This window comes from Oryx dammah, unplaced genomic scaffold (assembly GCF_014754425.2).
Source record: "Oryx dammah isolate SB20612 unplaced genomic scaffold, SCBI_Odam_1.1 HiC_scaffold_5, whole genome shotgun sequence".
Lineage (NCBI taxonomy): Eukaryota > Metazoa > Chordata > Mammalia > Artiodactyla > Bovidae > Oryx > Oryx dammah.
Genome location: NW_024070189.1, coordinates 100,427,416 through 100,452,683, shown reverse-complemented (window position 1 = coordinate 100,452,683; position 25,268 = coordinate 100,427,416). Strand labels below are relative to the sequence as shown.

Below are 25,268 nucleotides of genomic sequence, written 5' to 3'. Positions count from 1 at the left end.
TAGGATCCAGCCACCCCCTGTGATTGTAAAGTATTAGGGAGGCACCAGGGTGGACAGGTGCTGTGATGGTATGGAGTCAAGGATGAAAATAGGGAGGATAAAGGGAGGCAGCAGGTGGCTGAGATGGGAGAGGGGGTGCAGAGAGGGGAACACAAACATTTTCGTGAGCAGAGAGAGCCAGGATGGGGGCAGACAGGTAAGTGAAGTTGGAGACAAACAGACCTATCCTGTCGTTCTCCACCAGGGGCAGTTCTCCCCAGGGGACCCTGTGCAATACCTGAGATGCCTCTGATTGTCACAGCTGGAGATGCTACTGGCATCTAGAGAGTGACAGGGATACTGCTCAACATCTTCTAATGCCCAGGGCAGCCCCCAACCATGGAGAATGATCATCTAGTGTTTCTAATGCTAAGTTGGAAAACCCTGCTGCAGTGGTACGTGTGGACAGGGTTTGTCCACAGGTGGGTTTGACCTCTGAGTTCTGAGAGTGGACTGGCCCCTCTGTGAGTTCTTTTAAGTGCCGGGTCACACTCCTTCTCTGGGGCTGTTCAGTTTAATTGCCGAGGAGCCCCTAAGTGTTTTCCTGGTGGATCAATGCCAAGAGACGTCAGTCCGCCTCTCTGCCATCCTGAACTCAAACCCATCAGGGTTCTAAGACTTTTGTTTTGCTTTAAAAAATGAAGAGACTTTACTTCTCGGAGCAGTTTTAGGTTCGCAGAACACTGAGCAGATACTGCAGAGGATTTCCACAAACCCTCTCTCCCCCTGAACTCAGTTTCCCCTGATACTAACATCCGGCATTAGTAAGTGACTGGGTTACAGTTGCTGAACCAGTAGTGACACATTATTAATAACCAAAGCCCACAGTTTACCTTAGGGTTCACTCTTGGTGCTGTTCAACCCATGAGTTTTGACAAAGGGGAAATGTCATATATTCACCATAGTATCTATACAGAATTGTTTCATCAGCTTAAAAAAATGGAATTCCACCTAATGGAACTGGAGTTTCATCCCTTCCTCTCTCCTCCTGAGTCCCTGACAACCACCAATCTCTACTGTCTCCACAGTTTCCCAGAATGAACAGAAACCAATCGTAGCTGTGTTCTGTATCCCTGTCATCCCAGAAGGTGTATATTAAGTCTTGGGCCACCTCCCCAGGATGTGGTGAGCTCTCCTCTTCTTATAGTTCCTCTCTTTCTACCTTTATGACTATGGATCTTAATTAATACACAGAGGGAGTCTGTGGATGGTCTGGTATGGTGAAGCTAAAAACTCCCCGGTCCTAGGGAGTAGCTCTAACATTCATTAGCAGCCACCAGTAAGTGATAAGTATAACAGAGAAGTGAGCAGAAGCCAGGTTTTGGGGTCATTCAGATGTCGGTTCAGATCCAGGCTCCCCCACTCAGGAGCCCTGGTCCCTTGGCAAAGCTATGTATCCTCTGTGGATACAGCTGCCACTTCTGTAAAGTGAAAGTTAGTCACACAGTTGTGTCTGACTCTTTGCAATCCCATGGACTATAACCTGCCAGGCTCCTCTGTCCATGGAATTCTCCAGGCAAGAATACTGGACTGGGTTGTCATTTCCTTCTCCATGGGATCTTCCCGACCCAGGGACTGAACCTGGGTCTCCTGCATTGCAGGAGGATTCTTTACCAATTCAACCACTTCTGTAAAACAGGGATCAAAGCAGGTGCCTCATAGTATTAGGATAATGGTTTAATAAGACACACATGAGTACAGGTGCCAACATCCCATAAAGAGTAGCTATTCTCAGCAATAACTCAAAATCCAGTGCCAGAGACACTTGAATCTCTAAGACAACACATTATAATGATGGCCATGAAAAAGTTAGAAGCAAGGATTTTAAGATTCACTCAGGAGTTGTTTTGGAAGCACCCAGGAATGAATGACTAGATCTGTTTTGGAAAGAGATGTCCAGGAAGGCTACGCAGAGAAGGTGGCACTTAAGCTGAGTCTTAAAAATGAACAGGGGTTGGTCAGTTGGAGAAGGAGAAGAACCTCAATTTGGCAGAAAGAGTGGTTAAGGAATTACAACTGTGCTGTCTAGATCATTGGTTCTCAACTTGGGATAACTTTGCCCCCCTCCCCATGGGGACACTGGCAATGTCTGGAGATAATTTTGGTTGTCACTCCTGAGCGGGGCTACTGGCATCCAGCTGGTGGAGGTCAGGGATGCTGCTAAACACCTCATAGTGCACAGGAGAGCCCCCCCCAAAGCAATGGATGATCTGGCACCAAATATTGAGAAACCTTGCACTAGCTGTTGGAGAGCTTCAGGAAGTTGAGAGCACAGCCCACATGATCCCAGTCTCATCCTTTCAGTCTCTTCTTGGAGGCTCTTGTTTCTAATCATTGACCTTGAGCCACCCGCTCTGTGATCTCAGAGTATCAGGACTGAGTGGGACTGTTACAGCTACGATTCTGGGGGCATACAGCAGGTGCCGACCCAAAACTGAGGGAAAGATCCAAAGGACTCCAAGGAAGGGAGGCTGAGAAACCCTGGAAACCAGGGATGTTGGGGGGAAGGCAGCCTCCATTCACCCAAGTGTCTGGTTCCCCCAGTTTGGTTTGCTCTCACATCGCCAGGGTTTCATCTAGGACATGAGCCCACTGAATAGAGCATTCATTACATTTTCCTATTTTTTTCATTTTGGTAAAATACACATAACATAAAACTTACCGTGTCTCCATTTCATAGCATACAATTCAGTGGCATATAGTACATTCATACTATTGTGCAACCACCTCCTGTAACTAGTTTCAGAATCTTCTCAGCACCCACAAAGGAAACTCCATACCCATTAGCAGTCACTCTCCATTTTCCCCTTCCCACAGCCCCTGGCAACCACTGGTATGTTTTAAACTCCTACATAGAGGTTCATAGCAACACTATTTACAAGAGTGCAAAAATGAAAACAATCTAAATGCTCGTCAGTGGGCGAATGGGCAGAAAAAGTCTTGTTTATCCATGCGTGCATGCGTGCTAAGTCACTTCAGTCGTGTCCGACTCTCTGTGACCCCATGCACTGTAGACCGCCAGGTTCCTCTGTCTATGGGATGCTCCAGGCAAGAATACTGGAGTGGGTTGTCATGCCCTTCTCCATGTTTATCCATAAAGCGATATTATTTGGCCTTAAAAAAGAATGAAGTTTTCATACATGCTGCAACATGGCTGAACCTCTAAAACAACACGGTGAGTAAAAGACACCAGATCCCAAAGTCCACATAATGTATGCTTGCATTTAGATGACTTGCCTAGAGCAGGCAAACCTATAGACACATAAAGAAGATTAGTGGTTTACTGCCTTTTAAACTTGACATTCTTAGTTTTAAAAGATCACATAAAAACAAGCAAGTTATTTATAAAGAGACATTGAAAGCTCATTAAACTGAAGTTTTACTGAGCACAGACCAGGTACATTTTCTCATTTAATATAGATAGCTTCTATTGTTTTCCAGATCACAGTTCAAGAATAATTCATTTAATTCTCATAATAGCTCTTTGAGGCAGATGGAGAGAAATGGAGGTGCAAATAGGTGAAGAAATTGCTCAGTTCACACAGTGTGGGTAGAGCAGGGATTTGAAGTCTATCAGCCGACTCTCTCATCCGTTTGTCAGATGACTATGTTGCATTGCCTCAGAACACATACATGGTCCTCATGGAATCAGGAAAACAACGAGAACATTACTTCTACACCTTGTCTTGCCTCAGGTGCCTTGCACGGATAACTCCAGAGGAAGAATCTGATTGGTGCATGTTAAGTTAAAGAAGCACACTGGTCCCAAGTGTTGTAGCCATGTGGTAGGGATCTTGTGGTATCTGAAGCTCTGGGAAGAACAGGATTTATCATAAGGGAGCAGAAGGGCAGAGCAGCAGGGGAAGGAAGCTCTGGTGAAGGAATACTTTGAATTTTGGAGGCCAACTGCTGCTGCTACTGCTGCTAAGTCGCTTTAGTCGTGTCCGACTCTGTGCGACCCCATAGACGGCAGCCCACCAGGCTCCCCCGTCCCTGGGATTCTCCAGGCAAGAACACTGGAGCAGGCTGCCATTTCCTTCTCCAATGCATGAAAGTGAAAAGTGAAAGTGAAGTCGCTTAGTCATGTCTGACTCTTAGCGACCCCATGGACTGCAGCCTACCAGGCTCCTTCGTCCATGGGATTTTCCAGGCAAGAGCACTGGAGTGGGGTGCCACTGGGGATAGAAAGGTAGCAACTTTGGGGACAGCCAGTCACGGGTTCTGCCATTTTGAAAGCTTTACCATAAACAAGTTTCTTAGACTATTTCCAATTTTCTCAATGGGTAGTCTCAAGATACTCAAGAGGATGATCAAAACAGCACCCCCCCCCCACTACACTGATGAGAAGATTAAATTGTAGGAGGCACAGAGTAGGAACTCAGCCAATGTCATTTGTCATTTATCAGGAGCAGCCCCTGGGGCAGAGCCAGGAGTGATGGAAGCTGACAACCTCCCTCCATCCAGTAGCTGACCTCTCCGCATCACATGTTACTTCAGGTACAGTCTCCATGCAGGGAGCCAACTTCTCAGCAGTGACTGAATTCATCCTCATCGGCTTCTCCACCTTCCCCCACCTTCAGCTGATGTTCTTCCTGCTCTTCCTGCTGATGTACCTGTTCACGCTGCTGGGGAACCTGCTCATCATGGCCACCATCTGGAGGGAGCACAGCCTCCACACCCCCATGTACCTCTTCCTGTGCGCCCTCTCCACCTCCGAGGTCCTCTACACTTTCCCCATCATCCCGCGCATGCTGGCCGACCTGCTCTCCACCAACCGCTCCATCTCCTTCATGGCCTGTGCCAGCCAGATGTTCTTCTCCTTCACGTTTGGCTTCACCCACTCCTTCCTGCTCACCGTCATGGGCTACGACCGCTACGTGGCCATCTGCCACCCCCTGCGCTACAACGTGCTCATGAGCCCCCGAGGCTGCGCCTGCCTGGTGGTCTGGTCCTGGGCTGGAGGCTTAGTTGTTGGGCTAGTGGTGACATCTTCCATTTTCCAACTCACTTTCTGTGGGTCTAATGAAATTCACTATTTTGGCTGCCACGTGCCACCTCTTTTGAAGTTGGCCTGTGGAACTGAAGTGCAAGTAGTCGCCAAGGGCGTGGGCCTGGTGTGTATCGCTGCCCTGCTGGGCTGTGGTCTCCTCATCCTGCTCTCTTACGCCTTCATCGTGGCCGCCATCTTGAGGATCCCTTCAGCCGAGGGCCGGCACAAAGCCTTCTCCACGTGTGCCTCCCACCTCGCTGTGGTGGTCGTGCACTACGGCTTTGCCTCTGTCATCTACCTCAAACCCAAGGGTCCCCAGTCTCTGGAAGGAGACACGCTGATGGGCATCACCTACACGGTCCTCACTCCCTTCCTGAGCCCCATCATCTTCAGTCTCAGGAACAAGGAGCTGAAGGAAGCCGTGAAGAAGACCTTCCTCAGCAAGCTCCAGCCAGAAAAAAAATGAGATTATCTGGGAGGAATTTCTTGGAACTGACTAAACTGGATTACCTGATGCTACCATCAGAGATGGCACCTGTAAGCATGTAATAACCTGTGTTTGTCTGATGCTTTATGGTTTACAGGGACATTTGTAGGCTATATCTATGTGTTTGCAAAAATGGTTAAACAAGTCATGCATATATGCAGGGTGGAAAGATGTATGAGATGATAATACACAGAAAGTCAGATTCATTGATTTCTTATCTGTTGCAGAGCACTTTGTCAGATACCATTAACTTGGAATTTGTTCTTCTCCTATGAGAAAGCAGGGTGGTGTAATTACTCCCATCACCATAAACCCATAGTGCCAAGAGAAATGGAAGATGTCAGGTCTCCACCTTTTTGTAGGCAGCAACAGGTAGCTACATCACAAATATTTTGAGACTATGGCAGACTAAACCAGATTGCAGCAGAGCACTCTAAATTTCAGTGTTGGTGATCTGTGCAGTTGCAGTTAGCAATGATAACATTCAGGTGGTGCTAGTGGTAAAGAATCCGCCCGCAATGCAGGAGACACAAGAAACTCAGGTTCGATGGATCCCTAGGTGGGGAAGATCCCCTGGAGGAGGGAATGGCAACCACTCCAGCATTCTAGCCTGGAAAATTTCATGGACAGAGGAGCCTGGCAGGCTATAGTCGATGAAGGGTTGCAAAGGGTTGGACTTGATGACTGAGCATCAACCCACCACCAATGTGCAGATTCAGAAAAAGTTGAGGAAGTCTCCATGTTTCAAGTGTGAATATCAAGCAGCTGCAGAGAGACAGAGAAGTCTGTATAATTAGTTCAAGGGAAAAAGTCCCATCGTGAGAAATTGCCTGCCGTGGAAAGAGTGTGAAGTGGCACAGCCACCAGGGGGAACCCTTTGTTGAATCACAATAGTGAGTGCAGAGCCCAAAATGAAGGTGTGTCTCATGGTCACATCAGTTTAAATATCCCCATTTGCACTAAGGGGGATTTAAGGTGATTCTTGAGAGTCCCTTGGACAGCAAGGAGAGGAAACCAGTCAATCCTAAAGGAAATCAATCCTGAATATTCACTGGAAGGAATGATGCTGAAGCTTGAAGCTCCAATACTTTTGCCACGTGATGCGAAGAGCTGACTCACTGAAAAATACTCTGATGCTGGGAAGGATTGAAGGCAAAAGGAGAAGGGGACAGAAGAGGATGAGATGGTTGGATTGCATCACTGACTCAATGGACATCAATTTGAGGAAACTCCAGGAGACAGTGGAAGACAGAGGGGCCTGGTGTGCTGCAGTCCATAGGGTCACAAAGAGTTGGACACGACTTAGCGACTGAACACCAGGAACATCCTTCCACTTCCACGTCTGCTCATCCGTTCTCTACATCTGCTTCTCTATTCCTGCCCCGCAAATGGGTTCATCTGTACCGTTTTCCTGGAGTCTACATATATGTATTAATATGCAAGGTTTTTCTTTCTGACTTACTTCACTCTGTATGCTAGACTCTCGCTCCAATCAAGTCTTTACAAATGACCCAATTTTGTTCCTTTTTATGACTGAGTAATGCTGCAGCTTGAGTCCCAATAAAGCCTTGCTTGAATTTTTTGTCTGACCTCTTCTCAGTTTCTGATGACCCACTCCAGTATTCTTGGGCTTCCCTTGTGGCTCAGCTGGTAAAGAATCCCCCTGCAATGCGGGAGACCTGGGTTCGATCCCTGGGTTGGGAAGATCCCCTGAAGAAGGGAAAGGCTACCCACTCCAGTATTCTGGCCTGGAATTCCATGGGGTCGCAAAAGAGTCAGACATGACTGAATTAATTTCAATTCAATGAGTCCAAGAACCTGGATTGGTAACACAACTGGTAGATGAACAAGATAGTGTTTATTACAGCATAGTGATGATAAAGCAGTAATGTTATTATAAACTTCAGAGTTGTTAAGACACTATTCCAACTGCAAGAAAAAAAAAGACAATTATGTGATACAGTAGAGATGTTATTAGCAAACACTACAGTGTTTTGCTGAAAGGCTTCACTTTCATCTCAGGTTCAAAGGATTTGTTAACAAAATAAGCCACTCTCATATACAAATAAGTAACATAAATATTTCTTAGAGAATTATCTTGCTAACTTTCGAAAAGAGAAATAGAAAGACCAGAGAATCACCAAATTGGTGATTTGGTTGGTTCTGACCAACATCCAGACTTAAATAGCGCTGGGAAGCCCTGTGTCACAGCACATTTGGAATCCCAGCTGGGAAAGGGTCCCAGGCAGTGTGTTCGCTCCATGGGTGAGATTTCCAAGACTGCAGTTGTGGTGGTGGTGGTGTGGAGTGGTTTCCTGCTTATAATCCCAGGATAGCCAGAAACTGATATTATCATCAATCTGTGACCAAATTAAGGCTCTGGTTTCATGTTAATGCTGTTTGTTTTGTTGTGTAAAACTTGGGATGTTGCCAAGCCTGGGGCTTGGTTGGCCAGGCCCCCTCCAAGGGCTCAACAACCTCAAGATTTCTCCCTCATCTTATCTAAGGTGCTGAAAGTCTTGCACTCACAGCAGGCTCATCATCATCACCATCACTCCCAGTCAGGGCAGTGTCCAGGCAGGTTAGAAGCAAGGTCAGAAGCCTGCTCTGCTTTGTCTCTGAAGCCTAAACAAGACTATTCATTTAATTTCCCTAAGAAGTGGTAACCATATTGCGATATATTGTATACCTTAAACTTACACAATGTTATACATTAATTATATCTCAATTTCTTTTGCAGTGTAGTTTATTAACAATGTTGTGTTCGTTTCTGGTGTGCAGCAAAGGGATTCAGTTATACATACACATGTACCTATTTTTTCTGAAGCTATTTTCCCATTTAGATTGTTACATAATACCTCTCAGTTTTTAGAAAGCTTCCTTGATGTATTTAAATGGTTTCCAAATATGAATTTATGCTTTTTTGTTTTAATTTATTTTATTGGATGAAAAATTTTTACAATATTGTGATGGCTTTTGCCATACATCAACATGAATCAGCCATAGGCATACATGTGTTCCTTCCCTCCTGAACACCAGGGGCTCCCACCTCCACCCCTCATCCAATGAATAAGGAAGTTGTGGTACATATACACAATGGAATATTACTTTGCTATAAAAAGAATGCATTTGAGTCAGTCCTAATGAGGTGAATGAACCTAGAGCCTTTTATACAGAGTGAAGTAAGTTAGAAAGAGAAAGACAAATATCATATATTAATGCATATATATGGAATCTAGAAAGATGGGACCAAAGATCCTATGTTCAGGGCAGTGAAGGAGACATAGGCATAAAGAACAGACTTGTGGATAAATGGGAGGAGAGGGTGGGATGGTTTGAGAGAATGGCATTGAAACATGTACATTACCATATGTAAAATAGATAGCCAGTGGGAGTTTGATGTATGCATTTATTTAAAAATAACTCTTTATAATACTTAATGAACACTAGTTATGGTGATATACACAGCAACAAGTATAATTAAAGAACACAAGCAATTAATTAGACAAAGTAGCCAAAGTTAAAGGAAAAGAAAATATGTGTATTTATGTTTAGGTTGATGGGCTTCCCTGGTAGCTCAGCTGGTAAAAACCTGCCTGCAATGCAGGAGACCCTGGTTTGACTCCTGAGTTGGGAAGATACCATGGAGAAGCGATAGGCTACCCACTTCAGTATTCTTGGTCTTCCCTGGTGGCTCAGACAGTAAAGAATCTGCCTGCAATGCGGGAGACCTGGGTTGGGTAGGAGGAGGGCCCAACCGGAGGAGGGCATGACAACCCACTCCAGTATTCTTCCCTGGAGAATCCCTTAGAGGAGGAGCCTGGCAGCCTGTAGTCCCCAGGGTTGCACACAGTTGGATATGACTGAGTGACTAAGCACACACACGTTTAAGTTGAATAGTAAACTATACCTCATTTGTCCTAAAGTTGAATTCAGTCCTTCTTTATAAGGTGAGCAGTAAAAACCTCTCATGTTAACATGAAGTGTGAGGATGTGGAAACAAGTGCAGTCAAAACTGGGGAACCCTGAGCAGCTTCCTTTGCAGACTATGTGGCAGGTTTCCTGTTATTCTTCACAAGTGTTATCTCATTACATATGTGAATGAGCCTCACAAAGAGGGATCAGGCAGGTAAACTCACATCCACTCCATCTGATGGAGGGGAGACTGAGGCTCAGAATGGTTGTATGACTCATCCAAGGTCACTCACCTTAGGCTTCCAGTGTTTGTCTTTCCATCCAACCCTTTACACATCAGTTTCCTGCAATATGATGTATCCACCTCTTAGAATGGGCTTCCTGGGTGGCATTAATGGTAAAGAATTTGTCTGCCAACAGAGATGCAAGAGACATGGGTTTGACCTCTGGGTTGAGAAGATGCCCTGAAGAAGGAAATGGCAACCCCCTCCAGTATTCTTGCCTGGAAAAGTCCATGGGCACAGAAGCATGGAGGGCTACAGTCCATGGGAGTGCAAAGAGTGGCGCATGACTGAAGCACTCATGCAACCTTCACACTTAGAGAAAAGTTGAAATAATAGAGTTGCTGTGTGGTAAAGAATCTGCCTGCAATACAAGAGACCAGGGTTCAATCCCTGGGTCAGGAAGATCCCCTAGAGGAGGGCATGGCAACCCACTCCAGTAATGTTGCCTGGAGAATCCCGTGGACAGAGGAAACTTGTGGGCTGGTGTCCATAGGGTTGCAGATTGAGACATGACGGAAGCTACTTAACTTAACACACACACATGCACCTCTTGGAATGGCTCAGAGAGTTAAATAACATCCTCTATGTAGGGCAACTGACCACGATTGGCAAGCAGTAAGGACCCAGTAAATGCCAGCTTCCAAAGAGCTATTTAATAGTTACCTATGGCCTTCTGTGTCTCAACTCTTGTGCTAGTTTTGAGAGTACAGATCTGTTGCTAGTCTCTCGCTTTAAAGAGTTTCCATGGTGCTTAGTGGCAAGACACACAGAGAAATGTCAGCGCTCTCACCAAGACATGGACTAGGTTCTAGCGTTAGTTAGTGTGTTAGTCACTCAGTCGTGTTTGACTCTGCGACCCTATGGACTGTATAGCCAGCCAGGCTCCTCTGTCAGTGGAATTCTCCAGACAAGGATACTGGAGTGGGTTGCCCTTCCCTTTTCCAGGGGATCTTCCCAACCATTTCTTCTTCCAGGGAATCTTCCTGACCCAGGGATCAAACCCTGGTCTCCTGCATTGCAGGCAGATTCTTTACTCTCTGAGTCACCAGGGAAGCCCAGCCCAGGTGCTAAGGGCCATCAAAAGGAGTGTGACTCTGCAGCTTGGGAGCATCAGCCAGGTTGTCCTTCATTTCTGTACTCCAACAGCTCTCACAAGTGACCCCTTCAAAGGACACTTGCGACTTTTTGGAGACATTTTTGATTGTTACAACTGGAGGAGGGGGAGATGTGCTATAATGTCTAGTGGGTCAAGGCCAGGGATAAAAAATAGTCACAAATTAAAAGTTGAGACTTAGGTTTTATTTGGTGGAAGACGCTTGCTCCTTGGAAGAAAAGCTATGACAAACCTAGACAACATATTAAAAAGCAGAGATATTACTTTACTGACAAAGGTCCATCTAGTCAAAGCTATGGTTTTCCCAGTAGTCATGTATGGATGTGAGAGTTGGACCATAAAGAAAGCTGAGTGCCGAAGAATAGATGCTTTTGAACTGTGGTGTTGGAGAAGACTCTTGAGATTCCCTTGGACTGTAAGGAGATCCAACCAGTCCATCCTAAAGGAAATCAGTTGTGAATATTCATTGGAAGGGCTGATGCTGAAGCTGAAACTCCAATACTTTGGCCACCTGATGTGAAGAACCAACTCATTGGAAAAGACCCTGATGCTGGGAAAGATTGAAGGCAGGAGGAGAAGGGGATTATAGAGGATGAGATGGTTGGATGGCATCACTGACTGGATAGACATGAGAAAGCTCCGGGAGTTGGTCATGGACAGGGAAGCCTGGCGTGCTGCAGTCCATGGAGTCACAAAGATTCAGACACAACTGAGTGACTGAATTGAACTGAATGAAGCCCAGGAGGCAGCATCTCAAGTGGCCTTGAGCAAATGACTCAGTGGAGGTGAGGGGAGGAAACAGGTTATATAGGTTACATAGAAGTTTTGTAACAAGGGCAGGTAGTCTGAACATCAAAAGATTATTATTAATTAAAGAAAACCAAATATCCCAAGTAAAGGAATTCAGGGCTTTTCTGTGTGTGGGAAGATACAAGAATCTGGGCTCACTGAAATCTTTCCTTTCATAGGCACCTCACCTATCTTGGGCCAATTTCCTGTGTTTTTCACATTCTTGAATGTCCTTGGGGCTCACTGTTGTTTTTTTTCAGTGACTAAGTCATGTCTGACTCTTTGTGACCCCATGGACTGCAGCACAGCAGGCTTTCCTGTCTTTCACTATCTGCCAGAGTCTGTTCAAACTCATGTCCATTGGGTTGGTGATGCCATCCAAATATCTCATCTTCTGTCTCCCCATTCTTCTCCTGCTCTCAATCTTTCCCAGCATCAGGGTATTTTCCAATAAGTCGGCTCTTTGTGTCAGGTGGCCAAAGTACTAGAGCTTCAGCTTTAGCCTTAGTCCTTCCAACGATTATTCAGGGTTGATTTCCATTAGGATTGACTGGTTTGATCCTCTTTCTGTCCAAGGGACTCTCAAGAGTCTTCTCCAGCATCACAACTAGAAAGCATTAGTTCTTCAGCACTCAACTTTCTTTATGACCCAGCTCTCACATCTTTACATATGAGTTCCTACAGGGCTCACCGTAGGGAATGGGTATAGTCTGATGGCTGCTAGAAGGTATTTTTCTCCTTCCAGAGTGCCTTTAGGGCTCACCAACTCACATTGGAGGGCTGCAGTTGCCAATGATTGTGACCTCCTTGTTTACTGATATGGTAGGAAATAGTCCATCTCTCATACAGAATAGACCCCACTGCAAAGATGAGCCAGCTTCAGATGTCAGCAGTGCCAAGGATGATAAACTCTGCAGTATTTACTTAAAAAGTGCTTCCCAGGTGGCTCAGTGGTAAAGAATCCACCTGCCAATGCAGGAGACGTGGTTCAATTCCAGGGTTGGAAAGATCCCCTGGAGGAGGAAATGGCCCACTTCCATATTCTTGCCTGGGAAATCCCACTGAAAGAGGAGCCTGGCAGGCTACAGTCCATGGGGTCTCAAAGAGTCGGACATGACTGAAGTGACTTAGCACACACACAAGGGGAAGTCTAGTAGGGTTAGGACTAGGCGCAAGCAAATCCCCTTGACAACTAAATTTAAGGGACCATCACACAATTCAGTGACCAAGAAAAATCACATTTCATGCAATATTTTTAAAAATCAAAATTAATGCAAAAAATTCACAATGAACAGAGTATAAGCATTTTAAATAAAGATGGGCTACAACTCTGCACTTTCATCAACCTGCCTCAATCTTCTTGCTCTGATCCAGCCCTTGGGGTCTAGAGTATGACTCTTAATTCTATGTACATTCACTAAATTCAACTTCTTTGGATGTTTTTTATTGGTAAATTAAATTAATACCATGTAAAAATTAATAAATTTGTAAAGCAAGTAATACAAAGTACGGTAAAGGAGTAAAAATACAGTTTATTAAATTTCAGAGTGCAATGACATTAGTCAAACTAGAATGAGTCGATTTTTTTCTTTAGTGATCCCAGGGAAGCACACTGGCCCTTCTTGGATATAATTCAGAAGTCAGCTATGCTGTCAATTCTCTCATATTCACATAGTCTGATTCTTATCCATTTCCCAGGATGATCAGTGTATTCTAAGATGTCTCCAGATTTGTGATCAGTCATGGAGCACTGGCTATACCCCGGGGCTTGTGCTAGCCACTTAATCATCCATTGTACATAACATCTTCATAAGAGGCAGTCCTTACCATTTGGGACTTCTTCATAATTTATAGTAGAGACAAAGGATGTTTCCAAATATTGCTAATGAACTAACATGAATCTTTCAATACAATCCAGGAGTCTGACTTTATAAAAAGAATAAAAATTATTTTTAGCTCAAGCAACTTTGTATTTAAACACAACACTCTTTTTATATTAATACATCTGCTAACAAAACCAAACACAAAAATCATATAGCCTGTTTCATTAAACTTAACTTGTCTCCCTGGGCCCCTCATATCTGGTGTTTCTTCCTAACTGCCTGAGAGCAGAATATTTTAAGCTTTGGCCTCATTTCATTGATGTCTGCTAAAGTTGGTCTCTTTCCAATATACGTTTTTATCCCTTCCTGGAACAGACTGGCCTCTCCTCCTCATAACCCTAAGAAATGAATGCCTCTGAGCCCCAGCTTTAATTTAATGAATTCTATTTTTTCCACTTAAGGGGCAAGCAGCTGATAGAGAGCCAAGTAGGAGCTACCTCTTGCTTATAAGGTGGCTGAATAGAGGTCACTCATTTTTTGCAGGCTCAACTCTATACTGTTGTTGTTGTTTAGTTGCTAAAAGTGGTGTCCAACTCTTTGTGACCCCCTGGACTGTGGCCCACCAGGCTCCTCTGCCCATGGGGTTTCCTATGCAAGAGTACAGGAATGGGTTGCTAGTTCCTTCTCCAGGGGATGTTCCTGACCCAGGGATCGAACAACACAGGTCTCCTATATTGCAGGAGGATTCTTTACTGAGCCACTTGGGAAGCCCGTGGCTTGCACAAATAGCTCAATCTATCAGATTCTCATTTTCCTCCACTCAAAAATATGGGTAATAATAGATGTAGGTGTAACATATGCGTGCATGCATCAGTCGCTCAATCGTGCTCAATTCTTTGCAACCTCACAGAGTAGCTTACCAGGCTCCTCTGTCTGTGGGATTTATTTTACAGGTAAGAGTATTAGAATGGGTTGCCATTTCCTCCTCCAGGGGATCTTCCTGACCTAGGGATCTAACCTGCATCTCCTGCATTGTAGGCAGATTCTTTACCTCCTGAGCCATCAGGGAAGCCCATAAATACAGATATATATGGATTTATTTTGTGAGTTTGATAAGCTAATGCATATGAAATCCTACCACAACGTATGGCAAACTGCAAGCACTCATATATGATAGATATTCTTAAGATCCTTGTTTTAAAATCTCTTCTGCCTCCAACTTGAGGTCTGGTCTCACCCCAAGTTAAAACTTTACATCCCATAGAAGGCCCCCTTCCCGGATCCTCAGTCATATCATTCTCAAACATCAGCATGGGAATCAGATAGATCTAAACTTCCCCATGAATCCGTCCGCCCCCCCTCCCCCGCCCCACCCTCTGCCTTTATTTTGGCTGTGTTTGGTCTTCATTGCAGCATGCAGGCTCCCTAGCTGTGGTGCATGGGCTTAGTTGCCCCAAGGCATGTGGGATCTTAGTTCCCTAAACAAGGATTGAACCCACGTCCCTGCATTGGAAGGAGGACTATTTACCACTGGGCTACCAGGGAGGTCCCCCCATAAGTCTTTTATTCACCAGTTGTGTGACCTCCACCCACATTTCTCATCTGCATAATAGGAGTATCCAAAAGTAGCCTCTGACATCTGTGACTTTTTGAGATAGCATTTTACCCTTGAACATACACCCCAAAGAGAAACAACTTATACACAGTCATGAGAAGTTAATATTTTACTTAATGTATGTGCAGGAAAGGGGAAGAAGAATTTTCATAATATGTCAGCTAGAAACATCCTTTTAACATACTTTAGGTTCTTACTTAAGAACTGACCCTTCTGTTCTTTTTTCTTTCCACCTCCTTTCTCTCCCTCCTCTCATTCTCTTTCTCTCCTATTTCACTCCCTCTTCCTCTCTAGTTCCCTTTCTAAATCCCTTACATTTCCTCTCTTTCTTCTTCCTCATATGCAATTAGACCTGTTACCAACAGTTTCATTCTATCTCTCTTTCCCAGATTTCACCCCATTTCCTATTTTCAAAAAAAAAATTTATTTATGGCCTGCACTGGGTCATCACGGCTGCTTGCAGACTTTTGCTAGTTGCGGTGAGTGGGGGCTGCTCTTTACTGTGGGGCCTGGGCTTCTCATTGAAGTGGCTTCCCTTGTCACAGAGCACAGGCTCTAGGTGCGTGGGCTTCGGTGGTGTGGCCCACATCACTAGATCGCAGGCTCAGTAACTGTGGTGCCAGGGCTCAGTTGCCTCATGACATGTGCAATCTTTTCAGACCAGGGATGACACCCATGTCTCCTGTGTTGGCAGGTGGATTCTTAACCACTGGACCACCAGGGAAGTCCCCCATTTCCTATTTATCCAATGTATTTTACAGATGAATTTAAAAGATTCGCATTCACTAGTTCATTCTCTTTTCCTTTCCACCTGCATTCTGACCTAGTTCACTCAGCTCAGCTCAAGACAGAAAACCTCTGTTGGGTCTATCCATTCCAGAGATAGTATGGAAATGTAAAGAGCAAACCATAATCTTGGAAACAAATAGTTTTCTTATTTTACATGTGTTGTAACTAAGATGATGACAGTTAAAAGACATTGGAGGGGACTTCTCTGGTGGCTCAGATGGGAAAGAATCTGCCTGCCATTCAGGAGACCAGGGTTCCATCCCTGGGTCAGGAAGATCTCCTGAAGAAGGAAATGGCAACCCACTCCAGTATTCTTGCCTAGAGAATCCCATGGACAGGGGAGCCTGAGGGCTACAGTCCATGGAGTCATAAAGATTCAGACATGACTGAATGACTTTCCCTGGTGGCCCACTGGTTAAGACTTTGCCTTTCCAGTGCAGGGGTTGTGGGTTTCAACCCTGGTCAGGGGGCTAAGATCCCACACATCTTGCAGCCATAAAATCAAAACATAAAATAGAAGCAATATTGTAACAAATTGAATAAAGACTTTTTTAAATGGTCCACTTCCAAAAAAAAAAAAATTAAAAAAGACATTGGACACAGTGCTTCATACATAAAACTGCTTAATGTTTGGGTGGTACTTACTGGGCTGGCCAAAATGCTCCTTTAGGTTTTCTGTAACATCTTATGACCATTTTGGCTGACCCAACATTATCAGCTTCACATTAATCTTTTTATTTTTATTTTATATGAAAATCTTCTCTAGCTTGCCCATTCAAGACAATCCACCTGCATCAGTGCCCCCACACCCATCTGATGCTCCCCGTCTGCTTATTGATAAATTACAATTCTAAGGCATAGATGATGAAACAGATTTTATCACATGAGGTATAAAAAAGAGATCATGATGGCTCAAATCTATGCAAGAGGGAGACAAAAAAATTGAGGTGAAACAAATAGCCAGTATGTATCAAACTCTATGAAGTGTGGGTATACTCACAAACCTAAATCCTTACAACAGTTCTAAGGAGACAGACATTATTATACCAGCCCTTTGTTCATATTTCTCCAACACCCAACTGGTCATTAGAAGCCTAGAGAAGAGAATTTTCTGTGGAAGCTTCTCTGAATGGCGATTTTCAGCTCCTTATTCCTGAGACTGAAAATGATGGGGCTAAGAAAGGGGGTGAAGACTGTGTACGTGGTGGCCAGCAGAGTGTTACTGTCCATAGAATGGGGGCCTTTGGGCTTGAGGTAGATGATGGAGGCAAAACCGTAGTGCACGACCACTATGGTGAGGTGGGAGACACAGGTGGAGAAGGTCTTGTGCCGGCCCTCAGTGGAGGGGATCCTCAGGATGGCAGCCACGATGAAGACATAGGAGAGGACGATGAAGAACAAGCACCCCATCAGGGCCGTGACACAGACCAGGATCACACCCATGGTGACAGAGGCTGTCCCCTTCCCACAGGCCAACTTCAAGAGGGCAAGGACATGACAGCCAAAATGGTGAATCTCATTAGACCCGCAAAAGGTGAGGTGAAACACTATCAATGTCAGTATCATCCCCATGACTGAGCCACCAGCCCAGCACCAGGACACAAGACGGGCACAGTCACGGGTGCTCATGAGCACGTTGTAGTGCAGGGGGTGGCAGATGGCCACGTAGCGGTCGTAGCCCATGATCATGAGCAGGAAGGAGTGGGTGAAGCCAAACGTGAAGGAGAAGAACATCTGGCTGGCACAGGCCACAAAGGTGATGGAGCGGTGGGTGGAGAGCATGTCCGCCAGCATGCGAGGGGTGACCGCAACAGTGAAAAGGATCTCGGAGATGGAGAGGGCGCAGAGGAAGAGGTACATGGGGGTGTGGAGGCTGTGCTCCCTCCAGATGGTGCCCATGATGAGCAGGTTGCCCAGGAGTGTGAACAGGTACATCAGCAGGTACAGCAGGAAGAAGGTGGGCAGGAGCTGCTGAGGGAAGTGGGAGAAGCCTATGAGGATGAATTCAGCCACTGTGCTGTAGTTCTGAGCAGACGAGGATGCTGCATCTGGGGAGATCAGAGACAGAATCAACAATGGTTAAAGCATAGGCTCTGATATAGATCAAATGGAAATTTAAGAGCTGTATACTATTTTAAATGTCCTTAATTTATCTGGGTCTCACCATGTTCATCAGTAAAATGGGTGAAATCATAATACTTCTTACTATTCAGTCTTGTGATAAAGATAAACTGAGATTAAATGCTAAGTGTATCAAGTGCTTAAGACATAGTTTGGCCACTGGGTTCTCATTATAAACTTTCCTTTCAAAAGTAAATCATAAAATACATTCAGAAATATTTCTAATTGAATAGTTTGAACATCAAATATCAAAGTTTTAGGGTAAAATAATATTAGGGTTAAATATTCAAATTTAGATATTTTATTAAGAAATTTTATCCAGGAAAAAAATGTGCTTAAATAAAGTCAAATTAGGTTATTGGAAAAGATTAATAAGATAGAGAGACAGAAAGAGAAGATACTGACAACAAAACATGAAATTAAAATTAGGAAGTAAATAGAAATATAATGAATATTGGAAATTAATAAATATAGTAAAACAGTATGTCAACAAATATGAAACTCTAGATGAAATGAATGAACTCTTAAAAGAATGTAAAATTCCAAAACTGGCACAAGAAAAATTAGGGGTCCCAGGTACATAAATATTTTTTTAAAGTTTTAGTTAGTTAAAAAGCTTTCCTCCCTAAAATCATTTCCCCAGTTGGGTTTGCAAGTAAGCTCTCTAAACTTTTAAGGAACAGTGGGTGAGTATCATATGCATGTTCTTCAACAAACAGAAAAATACATGAAATTGCCCAGCTCATTGCATCAGGTTAATGCAAACTTGATTCTAAAACCAGGTAAGAATATTTGTAAGAGAAGATAATTATGAGCTCATTTTATCTACTCATGCAGATTTAAAAATTCATAGTAGGATATAACCCAGTAAAATCTCATGGTAGTAAAAATAATATATTATGATCATGTAGCTTTGATTTATCCTATTAATGACAAGGATCGTTCAACATCAGAAAATCTATCATGTGATTCACTACATGAATAAGCTATAAAAGAAAAATCATTTATTTATTACTATTCCAAATAAGGCAGGAATAATGTTCTAATATTCAACTTTTATTCACAATTAAAAAAAAATTCTTTTGACCATATGGGAAGGTGACTTTCATAGCTAGATTAAGAATATAGACTATAAAGTCCAAAAAAGAGAGGATATATGTATACAGGGATCTTCTTGATAGCTTAGATGGTAAAGAATCCACCTGCAATGCAAGAGACCCAGTTTCAATACCTGGGTCAAGAAGATCCCTTGGAGAAGAGAATGGCCAACCACTCCAGTATTCTTGCTTGGAGAATTCCATGGACAGAGGAGTCTGGAGGGCTATGGTCATGGGGTCACGAAGAGTTGGACATGGCCAAGCAACTAACACTTTCACTTTTTCATATGTACACATATAGCTGATTCACTTTGCTGTACAGAAGAAGCTATAATAACATAGTAAAGCAACTGAATTGCAATAAAAATAAGTTTAAGAAAAGAAAATGCAGCATAAAGCCAGCAAGTAGTATACTAATGGGGAAACTAGATGCATTATTTTAGGATCAAGAACAAGCCAAGCATACTTACTGTCTCTGCTGTTCTTTACCATGGAACTGAATGTCATGAGGGTGCTACAAGGGAAAAAAGAAGATACATAAGGATTGGAAGGGAAGACTTGAGCATCTATCTAGAAAAGATAAAAGAATAAAGATGTAACATGTTAGAACAATAAGAGCTCACAAGGCTACATAAAGAAAGATCAACTTCCAAAGATTCATGATCTTTCTCATAATATTATATCTAATAATCATCAAAGTATACAATTTAACTTAAAATTAAGATAAAACTCCCAATAGCAACACCAGCTATACAGAAACCTCTCAAGCATTTTGGTCGCAGGATATCTTTACACTAAAAAATTACTGAGGCCCCTAAAGGGTTTTTGTTTGAGTGGATTGTAACAATTTTTACTATGTTAGAAAGTAAAGCCAAGAATTAAAAATATTTAATTATTAGTACATTTAAAAGAACATTAATAAAACTAGCACATGCTAATTTAAGTAACATTTTTTTAGTCAAGTAAGATTTTCAGAAAAACTTAGAGTGAGAAGAGTGGCTTTGTTGCACATTTTTTTGAATACACCTAATATCTGCCTTGTAGGAGACAATTTGATGGCAGTGTCTGCTTTTTCATTCAGTCTAAAACATGTTGTTTTAGTTGAAGTAGATGATGAAAAACATTCTCACTAGTAGAACAAGGATCTTGTGGACCCGCAGAAAAGTTGTCAGGGACCCCCAGAAGTCTTCACATCACACTCAGAATATCTCTGTTACAAAAACAGCTGGAGTTAACCAGAAATATAAATACTCCAAAGACCTGGGGTCTGAGAATCACCGACCCACAAACTGCAAAGGGCACCTGCGTTGGGTGAGAGCTAAAGACTCAGATGGACAAACTGACAAGACCTCAGGCAGCCTCCCAAGATGGAGCTCTTCCCTAGCGACCTTCTCCCCAGGACTGACCTCCATCCCCAGGCTGGGCAATGCTTCCCACACCTGTAGGGTTCTTCCTTCCTACCATTCCCTCCAGCTCTCCCTCAGCCTGGCTTGCCTTTTCCATGAAGTGGCCAGTAGGGAAGGGCAGAAGAATCTCTGCTGCTTGATGCTATCAGTGGTACTGATAGGCCGGGGTGGGATTGGACCTCCTAGAACAGATACTGTCTGCTTATTTCTGCTGTAGCCTTTCCTGCTGGTGGCTCCCTAGGGTCTCTTCAGGATGCCAGCCTAGAAGATCTGTCCTCAGGGTCTGGAGAGGCTGGGAGGGACCACAAGTGATCTTCAGGGACTGCTGCCTCTAAATTTCCTCCAAATATCCACACACAAAAAGACTCCCTGCTTTCTGTACTCAGAGAAATCTCAGCTCATGTTCAGGGCTGAGAAGCTCCCAGTCATTGAGGAGACTAGGTTGGACACAGATAATGTCATTAACTTGGGATCAAGGAAGGGTCAGAGGTAAGGCGGGAGCTGGAGAAATCCCAAGTGGGAATCAGTGGCTCTGCCCTGGGGTGAGAGCAGCTGGAGGGCTTCCCAGACAAGGGTAATTGAGAGCTGAATCTTGGGTACTGGTTTCTCTTGGGCATTTTAAGTGTTCAACATCTATGGTCAAATTGGATCATCTTCCTTCTCTTCTCAATAAAATTACACCCTATTCCCATGGTCCTGGTGACCTAGGCACATAGTCTGCCATTCACATATGCCTCCTTGTTATGTTATAGAACACAAATATTTGGGGTTTTGGTGTTGTCCTTGGTCTCTGACCCTGTGATAAGAGTGTCTTTTGTATGCTAATGAGATGACTGGTGGCTGTGGGTTTATCCTTATAAAACATCTTTTGTTTGCAACTCAAATATTTGACCTCATCTTTTAAGTTAATTTACATTCCACAGAGGAATGTGAATTCCTGGATCCTCAATCATATATTCCCAAAAATCAGCATGGGAGTCAAACAGATATAAAGGTCCATAGGATTCTATTTATTCACATGTTATGTGACCTCCACCAACATTTCCTTTCTGCATAATGAAATACCTGTAGGTAGCCTCTGATCTCTTTGTGTCATCGTGAGATAGCCCTCTGCCCTTTAAACACACTACCCCAAAAGATATAACTTTAACACAGTAATGAGAAATGTATGTGTTACTGAAAGTTAAGTGTGGGAAAAACATTTCTGTAAGACATGAGATAACACACTTTTAACATGTGTACGTGCTTACCTAAGTATTGATGCCTCTTCCCTTTCTCCTTCCCTCTATCACCCTTCTTTCTCCTCTAAATCACTCTTTCTTTCTTACTTTCTCTCCCTCCTTCATTTTTGCTTCTACTTCTCTCTCATAGCCCTATAATTAATAAACAGTTGCCATGGAGACAAATAATTTATTCTTTTTTTTTTTTTTTACATTTGTCATAGCTAAAAAGATAGTTATAAAACACTGGACACTGTGCTTGATATAGAGAAAATTTTCAATGTTTGTTGGTTTTTATAATTATTTTCTGTTATTATTTTTTATTTTATATTAGTAGGTAAAGAGAAAAATTAAGTCTTTTCTTGCTTGTCCATTCAGAAAGAACCATGGGCATCAGGGCCAACACTCATTCATGGGATGCTCCCTACTTGATCATATATACATGTTCTAAGCCATAGATGATGGGATGGAGTTTATCACACAGTGTCATGACAGAGTGGTGCCAGAAGGACTGCAAACGGAGGAAAAATAAATAGCTAGTATGGAGTGTAGATATTTTAACACATCTGAATCCTTACCATTGTTATACGGAGACAAATATTATGATCCTAGCCCTTTTCTTCACCACCCAACTGGTCATCAGGAGCTTAGAGAAGAGAATTTTCTGCGGAAGCTTCTCTGTATGGCGTTCTTCAGCTCCTTATTCCTGAGACTGAAAATGATGGGGCTAAGAAAGGGGGTGAAGACTGTGTAGGTAGTGGCCAGCAGAGTGTTACTCTCCATAGAATGAGGGCCCTTGGGTTTGAGGTAGATGATGGAGGCAAAACCGTAGTGCACTACCACTATGGTGAGGTGGGAGACACAGGTGGAGAAGGTCTTGTGCCGGCCCTCAGTGGAGGGGATCCTCAGGATGGCAGCCACGATGAAGACATAGGAGAGGACGATGAAGAACAAGCACCCCATCAGGGCCGTGACACAGACCAGGATCACACCCATGGTGACAGATGCTGTCCCCTTCCCACAGGCCAACTTCAAGAGGGCAAGGACATGACAGGCAAAATGGTAAATCTTATTAGACCCACAGAAAGTGAGATGGAAAACTATCAATGTCACCATCATCCCCATGACTGAGCCACCAGCCCAGCACCAGGACACAAGACGGGCACAGTCACGGGTGCTCATGAGCACGTTGTAGTGCAAGGGGTGGCAGATGGCCACATAGCGGTCATAGCCCATGATCATGAGCAGGAAGGAGTGGGTGAAGCCAAACGTGAAGGAGAAGAACATCTGGCTGGCACAGGCCACAAAGGTGATGGAGCGGTGGGTGGAGAGCATGTCCGCCAGCATGCGAGGGGTGACCGCAACAGTGAACAGGATCTCGGAGATGGAGAGGGCGCAGAGGAAGAGGTACATGGGGGTGTGGAGGCTGTGCTCCCTCCAGATGGTGCCCATGATGAGCAGGTTGCCCAGGAGTGTGAACAGGTACATCAGCAGGTACAGCAGGAAGAAGGTGGGCAGGAGCTGCTGAGGGAAGTGGGAGAAGCCTATGAGGATGAATTCAGCCACTGTGCTGTAGTTCTGAGCAGACGAGGATGCTGCATCTGGGGAGATCAGAAGCAAGATGAAGGCCCAGTGGTTAAAACAGAGGCTCTAACATAGGTTGAATGATAATTGAAGACTTCTGTACTATATAACTACCTTCTTCACTTTTCTGGGTCTCAAAATTTTCATCAGTAAGATGAAATAAATCATAATAGCTGTTGTCATCCCATAATGTGATAAAAATAAAATGAGATCAGTATATTAAATGCTGAAGACATAGTTTAGCTCCTGGGTTTTCCACAGTGACTACAAAATGAAAAGTTTTCATTTTTATTTTTGGAGGCATTAAAGACAAACATAGATGATCAGGATCATATTCTCTTGAATAATGTGCCTATTGTAGGAAATACTTACTTGGTTCTCAAGGTTGTAAAATGTTCTTCCTCTAAGAATATTTGTCTTTTAATTGATAATTTAATACATTCATATTTATTTTAATACTATATTAATGGTACTCTTTTTTCTGTGTTGTTTCATATTGATATTTACTGTTCTAAATGAGCTGAACAGAAAGTTTGAAAATAAATCGATGGAAGAATATATGCCAGAAAAAATGTACCAAGTGACAGCTGAGGCAGTAGTTTTGAAAACAGACAAAATGAAATTTAAAGAAACAATAATTGCCTTCCATTTACAATTGCAACTCAAAGCATCGGGTTTCCATGGAGAAATCTTCTGAGAAAGAAACCAAGCTTAGGACATCTTATGCCAAGGGAACTTTCAGTAAGTAATGGCTTAATGTTAAATGCATGCCAGAACCAGATCGCAAATGTGCCCACTGGTCAAAGCTGATTGCCAGAATGAGGGATCATTGTACAAAGAATGGAGGAACAAGCTAAATGACACCACGAAGATGCAATCAGACAAATCTAAAGATGGAACATGCTACAGAACAACTGATTTTGTAGTGTAGATATCACTCTCACTAAAGAATATGGAAAATTCAAGGGACATAACAAGCAATTGCAATATACAGTCCTAGCTAGTTTAGATGAGCCAGTGTAAATTAATTTTAAGGCAACATGGAAGTTTTCATTATGTTATGAATGAATAATTAGGTATAAATAATGTGAGATCATTATTAACTTAATTATTGAGCAGGCCAAAAAGTTTATTGAGGTTTTTCTGTCATATCTTATGGAAAAGCCTGAATGAACTCTTTGGCACAATATTAATTTTAAATGTGATCTTGTGATTTTGTGCATGATGAAAAGCATTCTTAGTTTAAATGCAGACTGAAATAAAAAATTACACAGACACACACACATCCACACTCCAAGAGAAAAAGAAAATTATTTTATTAAGTATAGAAGAACATCAAAATGGTTGGCATAAATATCACTAATCTATGTAACTGTATACTTTGGAATAGGAAGTAATAAATAATCAGCATAATTTCAGGGAATAGATATAAACAGGAAAAGATAAATCAATATAAGATAGATAGATGCAATATGTAGCTAGATTTGCTCAAAGTGTAGAAAGGCAACTTGTGAATTATTAATTAGAACACAATTAATAATATTTGTAAATGGTGACTTAGAAAAGAATCTGCCTACAATGTGTGAGACTTGGGCTCTATCCCTTGGTTGAGAAGATCCCTTAGAGAGGGCACAGTAACCCACTCCAGTATTCTTGCCTGGAGAATCCTCATGGACAGAGGTGCCTGGCAGGCTACAGTCCATGGGATTGCAGAGTTGGACATGAGTGAGTGGCTAAGCACAGAACAGCATAAATTAGTTATTGGATATATTTAGACTCTTCAATAAAGAGATATTGAACATTTTTAATAAGAGTTCAGGGAACTTTTACAAAAACTGAACTTGTATATAGGACAAAAAGACATTTCCCATGAATTTCAAGTATAAATATGATGTAGATTATAGTACATTAAAAGTAGACATTGTTGAGCAGTAGCTTCTTAGATCCACTGTGTTTGGGAGCTAAAGGTTGTATTAAATAATACTTTGTAACAAT

At 43.1% G+C, this 25,268-nt stretch overlaps 3 protein-coding genes across 3 annotated transcripts; 1 reads left to right on the top strand and 2 right to left on the bottom strand.

Moving 5' to 3' along the window:
• Positions 1-4,547: 4,547 nt before the first annotated feature.
• LOC120864179 (olfactory receptor 10H1-like) lies at positions 4,548-5,495 on the top strand. The gene has a single exon (XM_040241032.1). It carries the CDS (start codon positions 4,548-4,550, stop codon positions 5,493-5,495), a length of 948 nt encoding a protein of 315 aa, XP_040096966.1.
• Positions 5,496-16,931: 11,436 nt separating this feature from the next.
• On the bottom strand, positions 16,932-17,870 carry LOC120864647 (olfactory receptor 10H4-like). Its single transcript, XM_040241668.1, has one exon. It carries the CDS (start codon positions 17,778-17,780, stop codon positions 16,932-16,934), a length of 849 nt encoding a protein of 282 aa, XP_040097602.1. The 5' UTR covers positions 17,781-17,870.
• Positions 17,871-22,328: 4,458 nt separating this feature from the next.
• LOC120864178 (olfactory receptor 10H3-like) lies at positions 22,329-23,267 on the bottom strand. Its single transcript, XM_040241031.1, has one exon. It carries the CDS (start codon positions 23,175-23,177, stop codon positions 22,329-22,331), a length of 849 nt encoding a protein of 282 aa, XP_040096965.1. The 5' UTR covers positions 23,178-23,267.
• Positions 23,268-25,268: the final 2,001 nt, after the last annotated feature.